This window comes from Rhinolophus ferrumequinum, chromosome 17, assembly GCF_004115265.2.
Source record: "Rhinolophus ferrumequinum isolate MPI-CBG mRhiFer1 chromosome 17, mRhiFer1_v1.p, whole genome shotgun sequence".
Classification (NCBI taxonomy): Eukaryota; Metazoa; Chordata; class Mammalia; order Chiroptera; family Rhinolophidae; genus Rhinolophus; species Rhinolophus ferrumequinum.
Window position 1 is genome coordinate 15,498,637 of NC_046300.1, and position 12,601 is coordinate 15,511,237.

At 41.5% G+C, this 12,601-nt stretch overlaps 1 protein-coding gene across 2 annotated transcripts in view; it reads right to left on the reverse strand.

Moving 5' to 3' along the window:
* STAC (SH3 and cysteine rich domain) overlaps window positions 1-12,601 on the reverse strand; it is a 138,827-nt gene that overhangs the window by 48,640 nt on the left and 77,586 nt on the right. For both annotated transcript variants that reach the window (XM_033131452.1, XM_033131451.1), the window contains exons 3-5: window positions 6,367-6,467; window positions 4,706-4,787; window positions 3,465-3,580 (exon numbers count right to left, since the gene is read on the reverse strand). In XM_033131452.1, the coding sequence (XP_032987343.1) occupies window positions 3,465-3,580; window positions 4,706-4,787; window positions 6,367-6,467 (299 nt within the window). The remainder of the gene's footprint in view (window positions 1-3,464; window positions 3,581-4,705; window positions 4,788-6,366; window positions 6,468-12,601) is intronic.

The following is a 12,601-nucleotide window of genomic DNA, read 5'->3' on the forward strand; positions in this document are numbered from 1 at the left end:
ACTGAGAAGGATGTTCGTTCATTCATTCATTCATTCACCACATATTTAGTGACACTCTACAATGGACTGACAATGTATTGATCAGAGGTTCCCAAACTTTGGTAGGTATCAGGATTAGCTAGAGATAATAATTAGCTAGAGATAATAATTTGGAAGAGCGCACAGATTCCAGGCTTGTTGAAGTAGCACATGGTCTTGGCCTTCATATTTTAGAATGCTCTTCAGTTATTTCTGATACCAGCCAAAGTTTGAGAATCATTGGCATTCAGTAATGGAAATAGAAGTGAGAAGAGTCCTTGCATTTAAGCAGCTTAAGACTAAGCTGGTTGAGGAGGGGACTGGAGAAGAGAGAGAGGGGAAAAAAAAAGTAAAAATTACCAAGCAATATTCAAATCACACGATTAATGACCTGGCTGCTATGGGAGCCCAGGGAAGGGCACCTAACCCAGACCAGGAAGAGAGATGTTGTTTGCAAGGAGGCAGAGACGAGGGGTGGGCAAGACCCAGTGACTGGAGAGGACCCGGCAAGCTGTGCCTGGGGCTGAGGGCATGAAAATGAGGTGTTGGCTGGATCCGCGAGGGTTCTGCGGTCAGTCTTCAAGACTCCCTTGTTAATTCTTCCTCATTCTTCAAGAATTTCTTGAGTGTCCCCTATGCACCAGACCTTGGTGTATTAAATGAATAAGAAATGAGGCCCTGATTTATAGCGGCTCAGTAGCTAGATCAGGAAAGAGATGCAAAAGCAGATCATTACAGTGCAGTAGCCTATATCGTATAAGAAATAATGTTTTTTTTTTAAAGAAAAATTCCTGGAGGCTTGGGGAGGAGCAAATCACCGTGTTTGGGGAGTCTGAGAACTCTTCACAGTGTTTGTAAAAACCAAGCTGGGTCTTAAAGAATTTCAGCTGGGGGGAACAGCATGTTCTAAGGTGTGCAGATGTTAAAGAGCTTGGTGAGTTTGGGGGAAGGAGGGTCTTTAGACAGGCCTCATTTGCCACACTAAAATGCTTGGGCATTGCCCTTTAGGCATAAGCTAGTCAACAGAGTGTTTTAATTAGGAAAATTGAGTCTTTAATTAGGAAAAAGAGTCTTTCTTTAAAAGATGATAAATCTGGAGATACTGCTAAGAGTAGACTCAAAAGGAAGAGGGCTGCACAGTTATTCCTTTATAATAATTTGGAAGACAGATGATGCGTTCAAACCTCTAGCATTGGTGATAGAGAGGAAGAGTACTTTTGATACACATTTCTGAGTTCTGAATTACAGGACCTAATCAGCAATGGAGCATGAATTAGTTTAGACATGCTCATTTTGAGAGAGCTGTAGGACGGGTGTGGAGCTTGGGAAAGAGGATAAGATGGGAAACCTCTAGGGGAGGCATCAGCTTAGACATGGTGGTTGGACAAAAGGAATGTGAGAAAGGTAACCAGGAAGAGCATGTAGAACACGAAGACCAAGCCAAAGCACATTCCTGGAGACCCCCAACCAAGGAGTGACTGGAGGACATGATAGAGGGGACAGGCTGACTAGAACCCTTGAGTGACTCAGGGGTTTCCTACAGAGCCAAGTATGGACCCTGTTAAAGGGTGGCTCTTCTCAAAGATATATTTACCTTCCAAATGGATTACAACCTTTTTTCAAGTTCATAACTCCAGGTCAGAGAAAACCTAGCTAAGGCCTAGATGCTTAATGAAATAAAACAGCATCATCTTCCACTTACTGAGCACCAGTTATGCCAGGTCCTGTGCTGGGAACTTTACTGATACTATTATTATCATCCAACCCCTGCAGCAATAATGTATTTTTATATAATATAAATCCTGTCCATGTGCACTTTGTATGTTTTTATAACATTTAGCACTATTTCTAGCCTTCTTTCAGTAAATGAATGAACATCATCATTGGGACTGCCAATTTGATTTATAGCGTCTTTAGGGAGGTCATCAGGATTAAATATCTTAAAGTGTCACAAATTATACCATTTTGAGGCAATGTCTACTAAAGCTAAATACTTTTCATCTTTACTGTGAAATCCTTCAACACTTGCATGACATAGTTATTATCATACCCTTAACACGTGTGTTATGTTCTTCTTCCTAATAAAGATAGGGTAAGACATATAAAACTGTATTTAAAAAATGCTAAATAAGCCACCATCCTCAGCTTTCTTCTCCATCAGTTTGGTCTTCAGAAATAAGTTGTGAATTCTGATGGTTAAGAGGCATATTTTCCAATTCTTTTGTGTCCCCTCCAGTGCTAGTAAACTGTAAGCACTCAATTCATGTTTGCTAACTAAGTAGTAAAAGAAAGAACTAATTGACATCAATTTTACATTGAGCAAAGAAAAAGAGTAAGAACTATTTTTGTTTCTTCCCTCTCAGATGTTAGTGGAATGTAGGAAGAGCAGGACTTTCAGGGAGTTTAAAGATGGCCTCTAGGATAACCATGTGGTGCTAGTCAGAGGACCTACAAACCTACCTACTCACCCAGCTGACCTACATACCTACCACAGACTAGAATCTGTTATCTTGTGTTGACCCACACCCAGTGAGGACGCTACCTCAACTCAGTTCCTGAGGACCTCTCCCAGGGGTCTGCCCACCCTTCTCCCACAATCCACCCTAATTACTGGATGTTGAGAGGACCCTTTGGGGAAGACCACTTGGAGGCTCATCTGTGTCTTGCCCAGAAGTCCCCAGTCCAGCAGAAGCTGCAATAATGGAACCAATAACTGGGTACAAGCTATCTTAATTGGAAATGTGAATTGGAAGGTCTTTGTCTTTTTGCAGGAGAGATGGTGGCCTTCCACATGAGCTGTTGAGTTGGGCGGCATCTTGGGGAATTTATAGAAATTCTGATTGGGACCGCTAGAGGCAGGATAGTAATAGTAGGTCACAGAGCTGCATGGTACACTCACTTTAGATCAGGTATAACAGGAGAGGTGCTTGGGGTGATGAGTGTCCTGTGGAGAGAAGGCTCACTGAGTCATAGGTCAAGTGCCTCTGGAGGGCAGTTTTTGTGTGAAACCAAGGGTGTACCTCGCCATAGAGAGAAAGGACTGAGAACACGTGAGAAATGGCTGGGTTCTTGAACTCAGATGTATCTGGAAGGAGAACTGAACACAGCTGAGACTCCTTGTTTTTGCTCATTGTTTGGGTCAAATCTTTCTATGTTCACTGACATGTTACCTAATATTGGTGGGAGGGTGAGGGAGAAGGAGGACATGGAAGAGGGAATCAGGGAGTCTGAAGCCAAAAGTGTGGCCTTTGAGGAAAAAAGTAAAAATGATTACTGGGTGTTGGCAACAGAAGGTTAACATTTAGTGCCCCTAAGCCCTTTGGGTTTCCCTTTGGAACCTGCCTGACTCCCAACACACCCACCCTTATGATGCATTTAGGTGGAACCCCTCACACTGCCCTGCCTGAGAGCACCCTTATGGACTGAAGGAGGCAGAGGACATTTACAGAGGTTCTGTGAGGTGAATCAGAGCCATTGCCGGAGCTGCTCTTCTTTGTTCTCTGAGCCAGGGAGGTGCCGAAGCGGAGGGTCTCGTAGACAGGGTCCACCTTATTGCCACAGGCTGCAAAGGAAGAGAAAGCTCATTTGAGACAAAGGTTTCCTCAACTCACTGTCAGGAATGCAGCCAACCACCTATCAAATCTCCTGGGTTGCATCTTGCATCACTTACCACATGCACCAGAGAAGCAGTTTCTGAGCAGCAGACACCCCTGGGAAAATGGAGCTTTTGTGGTCAGCTTTCCTCACAGATGTGCTTCACACGACATGTGCCCATTTGTCAGGTCCCTCCACTGCACCCGGCACTCTCTGCACCCAAAGGCTTCCTGGTGGATTGGTTTTCCACTTTGCTTACCCACCCCCAGGACTCTAATTTCAAGGTTCTTTCAAGAGATCACCTTTACTTCCCCTAAAGAGCTCGGCTCACCCACGTGTGAAGCCTTGAAACACCAAGTTTGCAGTAGGAAGCAAGTATATTTGAAATAATTGGACATTATCAGGCTTCATGTGTTTCTAATGCAAAGCTTTCTAGTGTATAAAATTTGCCCCACCCCCGCCAAAAGGCAAACATCGATGTAGAGATTTTCAGAAAGAGAGAAAGAAATAGAAGTACACTGAATGATATTGTTACAGGATAAATGCAAGCCAGAAATAGCTATAAATAGAAGGCATTATTTTTGTCCTCATTAAGGAATAACTGATATTCATGGAGTTCCTTCTCAGCATTGGTCTATAATTTATTTTTATTTTTACAACAAGTATCAAAGGCGACCATTGTTGTTCTCATTTTATAGGGTCCGACAGGTTGAGTAGCTTGTTCAGACACACAGTTAGTCAGTGGGGAGGCTGGGCTTTAAATCAGGTCTTTCAGGTCTGCCACACCCCCTTTCAGGTTTCCACTCCACCACGCAGCTGATGGGTGGTGTAGCATGTGAGCAGCCTTCAGGACTTGCGTGTTTTTTGAGCTCCATCAGGGAGAGGATGAATATTCCTACAGAATTTGGTCTACCTTATGTGTCCCTTCCAGCAAAATACACAAACAATCATAACCCCACTAAATGCACCAACCCACAAACAAATGCCCAAACACATCCCGCTGATTTTGCAGCCCTGGGAGAGCAGCAGCCATTAATGCTAACATTGCCGTTCAAAACCAAACCCACCTCAAACCATCAATGTCCCCACTCACCAATGGGCATAACTTCTTTAATGCATCCAAATTGTTCGTGAATGAGCAAGGGGGAGCTGTAGTAACGCCGAAACCCCTTTGGCTGGAGAGAGAGAAGGAGAAAGAGAAGGGCTTAATGTCACTGATGAGATGGAGAAAACCACATAAGAACTATAAAAATCAAACCAGTTGGTTTCTCTAAGGGCATCCCCTGTCTCCCTTTAAGTTGCTGACTTGTCCTATAATTTATCCCTGGAGAGCTGGGATATTCAGGTGGCAATAAGCAAGCTACCCTCCACCCAGGAAGCAAGCCCCAGTCCCGGCCGTCCCTGTCCTGCTTCTCCTTCCTCTGCAGCCCACAGCAGCCTCCCTCACATCCCAGCTCATTATCTCCCAGGATACAAATGGACCATTATGCCTTATTTTACCACAGCTTATTATTGTGGTTTATAAAATCATAAAAGGCTTGGGCATGGGAAAGCAGACCTCAGAAGTCAGCCTAAAGGCCCTTGTATGTCTGATGAGCTCTATCCAGAACCACTTGCTTTGTGTTCTAGATTCCCTTCTGTTTTTGTGACCTCTCATCCATGGCCTCTGCCTTAGCCTGTGGAAATCTCCATTGGAGGAGAAGAGGAACAGGTGAGGCAGAGGTTTTTGAGAAGAGGACTTTGCTGATCAGACTGAGCTCTAACAACCTCAACTTACTATTATATATCCTAGTATTGAAAGAGAACTTAGTGGCCCAGTGCCTACTAGAATTCCAGAATTGTATCCAACATTCCTGGCAGTGGTATCCTCCTTGGTTTGGCTACTGCCAGTGATAGGAGGTGGGTGGGAGGAGCTCTCACTAGCCCTCAAGGCAGGCCTTTGGTGACTTTATCTCCGATTGTTAAGACTTGGTACCTACTGATCCTAGGTCTTTTTCCTGGAACCACAGATGACAATAGGATCCTTCTTGTGCTTGTCTTAAAATGTTTTGAAGACAGCTGTTGTGGCCCAAGTTTCTCTAGGGTAGACATTCTTGGTCCCTTCTACAATTCTTTGGTCATCCTAGTTTCACATAAGCTTAAATGTGCTCTGGGTTGCTTTTTATCAATATGTGGCACACTCCTGAGACGGTATGATCAGCCCAGAATGGGCCAGGGTTACCCAACCTCCCTTGGTTTGACCACTATGATTCTATCAAAGTGCTGTAGATTTTTATTACTTTCTCCACTTTTGAGAACGTGGTTAATCTCTATCCCATCCATGACACGCACTGAGCTGTCAACCAATTCAGTACTGGGGTGGGTGACCAACCACCATAGTTTGTCTGGGGCTGGGGGTGTGGTTTCTGGGATGCTTGATTTTCACTTTTAAAACCTGGAAAGTCCCAGGAGGTGGGACTTCCTGTGCTAAAACTGAGACAGTCCCAACTGGGACAAGTTGGTCACCCTGGTAAGGACACAGAGTCTTTTTTCCATGTGGAACATCCATCTCTTAGGCTGACGAACCTCCACCACTGCTCTATTGTTTTGTCAACTAGGAAGCCAAGGTGGCAGGCCAGGGCTTCTGGGGCTGTCTTTCTGGTGTCCAGTTGTCAAGGGTGCTGTAGGGGAGGAGATTAAATGCAGTGACCTCACTGGGGCAGGCAAGTGCCTGTGCAGGGGGTTCTGGGGTTCGGTTCTGGCACAAGCCCTTACCAGCTTGCCCATGCACCGCTGGGGTGCAAGGCCATCCGTGCACTTGTGGTGAATGCTCATCTTACAGGCTTTGCAGCGCAGTCCATGCTTAGCATTTGTTCCTGTCAGACATACAGTGAGCTTTGGTTAGGATACAACCTACTCTTTTCTGGTGTGAAATCACTGAAAAGTGATTACTTCCATAGCCCAGGTAATTCTTCTTAATCTGTGACTTTTGCATGAACCTTTCAAAATGGGCAAAATATTATGCTCAATTCTTTTACCTTCTCTAGCATGTTCTACATAAGGTGTCAGTTCTGGTTTTCTCCACTCCTTTTCTATTCATTACTCCAGAAAATCTTAGCCGCTTCCACTTTCATTGTTCTCTCCATTCAAGCTGTCAAATTCCAGCTTTGTTGCTCTTCATATAAGTCACTTGTTTCTGCTGTTCTGTATGTATTGTTGAGTAGTGCAAGTCCTGAAATTTTGCCATTTTACCTGAATTCCTATCGCTGAGTCTGAGCTGTTGGATAAACTCTCTGAAAAGTGACCAGTAAAGGGGGGGACAGATATCACACTGTGTATCACAGCTGATTATAGATACAAAATGTGGATATCTCAAGATACATAAAATCCACCCTCTTCTCCACCATTGCCTCTTCATTTAAACCACCATCATTCCTTGTCTGGACTAATTCCCAGCTGAACTAGCTTTATCTGTTTTTGCCTTCCTCCAGTCTGTGCAGAGTGACCAGGGTAATCTTAAAAATGCACTTGAATCACCAACTTCTCTTGCTTAACAGTCTTTCAGTAGGTTCTCCTGGCTTTCTGATGTTATACAAAATGCTCATCATGGTGGTGAGCCTTTGTATGATTTGGTGGGAACCCATTTTTAACTTTCCCTCAGGCAACCCTTCTCGTTCACTCTGCTCTAGCCACAAGATCTTCTTCAAGTTCCCTGAATACACAAGCTCTTTAATGTTTCAGGGTCATCAAGCATGCTGCCTTATATGCCTGGAATGCTGTTTCTATCACTCTTCACTTGTCTCACTACTCCTCATCCTTCAAATCGTTTGTCATTTCTTCAATGAAGCTTTCTTGGAAACACTCCCCTTCCACTGTCTAAATTATCTTTCTCCTATTATTCTTTCTCATAGCACTCTGTCACAGTATTTTTTTTTTTATCACAGTTACTGTTTATTTGAGAATTTGTTTTTGTCTGCCTTTTCCTCTGGACTATAAATGTAATGTGGCTAAGGACTGAGTCTGTTCATTTGCTATTGTATACCCAGCTCTCAGTATGATGGCCAATAAATATATATTAAAGAAATTAATAAACAAATTCATAGTCACATATGTATTGAAAGTGGTGATTGATTTAGGTGATTAATTGAAGTTGATTCATCAATGGCGTAGAAATGGCATTCAGAGCTGAAGGAAAACTTGAAGATCATCTATATGTTTTATTTTATTTTACAGATGAGAGGCTGAGGGCTCAAAGAGTAGAATGATTTGCCTTACGTCTGAGGGGGTCCTGCCTAGTTTTACTGTTTCACTGCTTGACCCAAACATTTTCTCCCTTTATTTGGTTTGTTTAACCTACATTAAGATGCAGTTGGGGATAATTAGATGATAAAATAAGAGAGTACAAGAACCTAAAATTCAGCTGGAAAAAGCAATGGGAAAACCCTTGACTGAGCAATTACCTAGAAATCCTTCAGAAGGTATTACCTGAAAACTCCTTTTAGGAAGGATTCGTTTAACATAAAGCATGTCTGCTGTTATAACCACGGAATGTCTAAGAGACATATGAACACACCATAAATTACTGTATATGTGTGCTTGTTCATAAATATTAGCTGGAAAATCTCTTTTTCTTTTAGAGTAACAACTTAGCTGAAAGACAGCATGCCTTCAAAAGACTGGACTTTGAAAACAATTACTTATTTTTTTTTCAAGTTAGAGAATGCTATTTGTGCCCTATGTGAAAATGTAAGTAAGAGCTTCAAAGAAGAAAGTTATTTCATTGTGTGATGGACTCTGAAATAGCACCATTATATATTAAAATATATTTTCCTTCAGACCTGAACATCATAATTTCAGTTTTTCTTATCTGTTCTAATACAATCCACTATTTTGTACAAGTCAGACTACCAGCAATTATTTGGTTTTAGGTGTTCCAATTTTTACTGTGGGATAACAAGAGTGATTGAAGAGGAAAGCTTGTATGCTGTGGCTCAAAAATAGTTCAAAGGAATAATTCACATCACAGCAGTGTTGTTAGTTTACTGCAGCAAGATATGATGAAGCTATGGTCTTACTTGTGCTATTACTAGTGACCGCCATCACAAAATATCACTTGAATGTGACCGTTATGTCTCTAAATAGAATGAGAAAACCGTGATTTTAAATTCAAGTCTCTTTCATGCTGCCGCCTCTTTATTCTTAAGAAAACTACTAACAATCTTGAAGCCTCGGCTGTTTCTTCATCAAATGTAGATAGTATTACTCTCAGGGTTGCTAATATAGTAATAGTGTCAAAATATATGCAAAGGGGATTGCACAGGTTTAAATACTGGGAAACAGAAAGATGTCACTGGACTTTGTGCAAACATGGAAGATTGGCCACATGAGTTTCACACTTGTTCATACCAAGAGATAATATGCTTTGTAATTTTGACCCCATTAAAATTACAGTCAAAGAATAAAAACTTGGTACAGACCCCAAATAACAAGGTTACTGGAAGGAGAAGCAAGAGTAGAAGAGAGGTAAACATATATTTAGAAAATGGAAAGCAACTGGAAGAATGATTAGAAATTTCGCAAGAGAGAGGAAGACTGGCTCTACAAATAGCAGCTTGTAAACAAAAAGGCCATGGACCTTCAAAAACTGGAATTTCAAAATTCTGAGAGAAAATAATTTTCAATCTAGAATTTTATACCCAGCCAAATTACCAACAAGTATGAAGGCAGAACAAACACATATTCAGATCTTCAGGGACTCAAAATATTTACTTTCCATATACACTATCTTAGAAAACTACTGAAGGATGTGCCTTAGAAAGACGAGGTAATAAATCAAGGAAGAGGAAATTGTCAGATCCAGTCAGTGCATAAGAGAAGAACTGACACAGAGGAGAGGTAAATAATATGCTTGTATGAAAATACCGTAATAGCCCTAGACAGGTGCTGTAAGATGAAGTAAGGCAGTAGACTTAGGGAAAATGGAACTTAAACATTTATTGATGTTTTTGAGATTTTGATATTATAATAGATATGGCATTTCACAGATATATGTGAGCATTCATAAAACACAAATATAGGTGCATGAAAAGTCAAGAAAATGAAAAAGGTGACTTCTAATTTGAGGAAATTAAAACCTGTGTAAGGAAGCAAATGTAATTATCGTACAATGCTTGAATCAGAAGTTAGCACTAGCATATAAATTGATTATCTAATTAACACAATTATGATAAAACTACTTGGGAAGGAAGGAGCAAGGAAGGAAAGATTGTGATATAACATTTTTGGGAAGTTGAGAGCAAGGAAGAGGGGAACAAGTAGGGGGTGCTAGAGGGGTGAAAGCTGAATCTTCATCTTCTATAGCAGGAAGCTAATTAATATTTGATTAATCAATAAATAGTAGTAGAAGCAAAGCATTTAGAAATATTAAAATAATGCCAGGAACAATTAAACAGGTTAAAAGTGGCTGCCTTTCAGAGGATGAGACAGTTTCCATTGTAGAATTTTCAGTATCATAAGTATTATCTTTAAGCTAGTCTCATGTACTACTGTGACAAAAAAGCAAATAACAAAGTAAGTTGCTGGAAACTGGGTCACGTCAGCTCCTTGGAATGATCTGGTCCTTGGTATTGGAGATGCAGGAAAAACATGGGTCATGTCATCACATAAACCATCAGTTCTTCCTGAGATTTGAACTTCTGGGATAAATCTAAGACAGTTCTATGAGTTATAATACAACTGAAAATTGTTATGAAAGTTATGATATTCATATGGAATTTTGAACGGATCAATGTGCGCCAATACAACACTGATTAACTATCAGGCACTGGGTTATTTTAGGAGCATGGTCTCATACACCATTACGGATAAGTGAGCTGTCCGTAGAAAACCAAGTGTTGAAACTAGTGAATGAAGTCTATATATAGATATTGCGAGAAAATATTGAAGGGGTATTCTCAATGCAAGTGTCCAAATCAACTACATTGGATTGCAACCCCCCCTTTTTTTAAATGAAATAGATTACATATAACTTTAAAAAAAACTGGCCATAGTCATTTTGATAAGATTTTGCCATTGAGACATTGCTTAACCCTTAGTCAAATTTCATATAGTATCAGAATTAAAGGTAAAAGGATGATTTACAATTGAGATCACTTACCTAGAGAAGTAATATAAAGAATGAGTAAAAATGAACTTGTATAAAAAATGTCATCTTAGTATAGTACTTAAATAAGCAGTGAACAAACAATGGTTATAATTGTTACTAACAGTTAGTTTGTTTCCAGATTGTAGAACTGTGGAATTACTCCTACAATTTATTTGATTAAAATTAATGTAAATTAGACAATAAAATAGACTACTGTGATTTGGGAAAAAACTTTTCAAAAAAATCTAAAGCTATGTATATAAAAATATGAATACCTATAAACAGATCCATAAATATTTCTTGGAATACATAAACTATTTGTAAATGATTCAAAGGTAAATACAGACGAGATACTTCAAAGATGTTCCAGGCCCCTGTTCTTATAGGTTTAGTTACTGGACTCCCCTCAACCCCACCAGTATAGGCCATGGCTGGGAGAGGAGATTGCAAGGGATCAAGAGCGTGCAGAGTCTAGAGAGAGACCATGTCACAGAAGGGTCTCAAAGCCAGAGATATGAAAACAAAAGCAAGGGGTGAGTTTTCAGTGCCTGAGCAGACCAGAGGCATTTAAGGGCTAGGGATTATGAAAACAGTAGTAAAGATGACAGAGTTAGTATTTTTAAACTAAAGTTATAACAAAACCTCTGCTAGATAATAAAAACAGGCATTATAATGCAGCTAACATTATTCATGGTGGTTTACCCTGAATATACACCAGCGCAGGGAATGAAAAAAAATTATGTGGGAATCAGTTAAGAAGTCCTCCATGATGGGAACCCTGCCTACTTTTCTGGCTTTATTTTCAACACATGCCACTCGTCCTTTGTTTTACCACGTCATGTGTATTCCTGGCAAGGTGGCTGGATCATGCCTCTTGAGGGTTGCTCACACTGTGTCCTCTGCCTTTCCTGTTCTACTGCTAAACAGCTTCTCACCTTGAACTGCTAAATATTTTCCAAAGCTGCCTGCACACACACCATCCTTCCTTCCACAACTACAGGACCCACCTCTCTCCTCTCTTCTCTCACTGTTCTAGAGTACCTTTCACAACAGGACCTTGCCATGGAATGGTGGTTTATTCACTTCTGGAACCCCTGAGGCCAGGAAAGTGCTTGGCACAAAGTACACTACTGTCCATCGGGAATGACCAGCCTACTCAGGCCTGGGCCAGAGAGGTGCCCAGGCTAAGAGAAGGTTGGGGCTCCACTCCACTCACACTATGGAAAGAGCTAGATATCTTCTTGTGGCCCTCTGCCTCTGGGAGGCTTGTGTGCCTACTGGGCTCTAATCTTCCTGCAGCTCTTTGCTGTATGGGCTCCCACGTGACTGGTCTTGCCTTCCATACCAATGTTCCCGGGTGACTGCATCCTGATTTGTTGGGACCCAGAGCTCTGTAAGCTCCAGGTGACCCTACAGTCAAGGCCAGACACTGTTCCATCAGATGCCTACCTGGCCTAGGAAGCCAGCTGAAAGCTGATTCTGGGACTCCCTCCTTCTGTCTCTGACACGGTCTCTTCATACGTTCCTTGAAGCAGATGCTGACAACTCTCTGGACCAGAATCAACTTAGCTGTGCCCCTTGACTTTTGTCATTTTGCTTGTGGATTCCCCCTGGCTCACAGCTTACACTGGCCTCTGCTTCTTCCTTCTAGTATGAATTCCATCATGCCTCCCAGAGGAGCTATTACAGCTTCTGTGAATGCTCTGTCACCCCGACAGATGAGAGATGCCTCAGATTTCCGTTCCTGTGTTTACCTCATATGTATTATAGCCCAGAAGTGCCTGCCACTCTACACCTACACAAACCTATTTGTAGGCGTGTGTAAGCATAACTTCAGCCACGATTTCATGCACTGATGCAATGAAA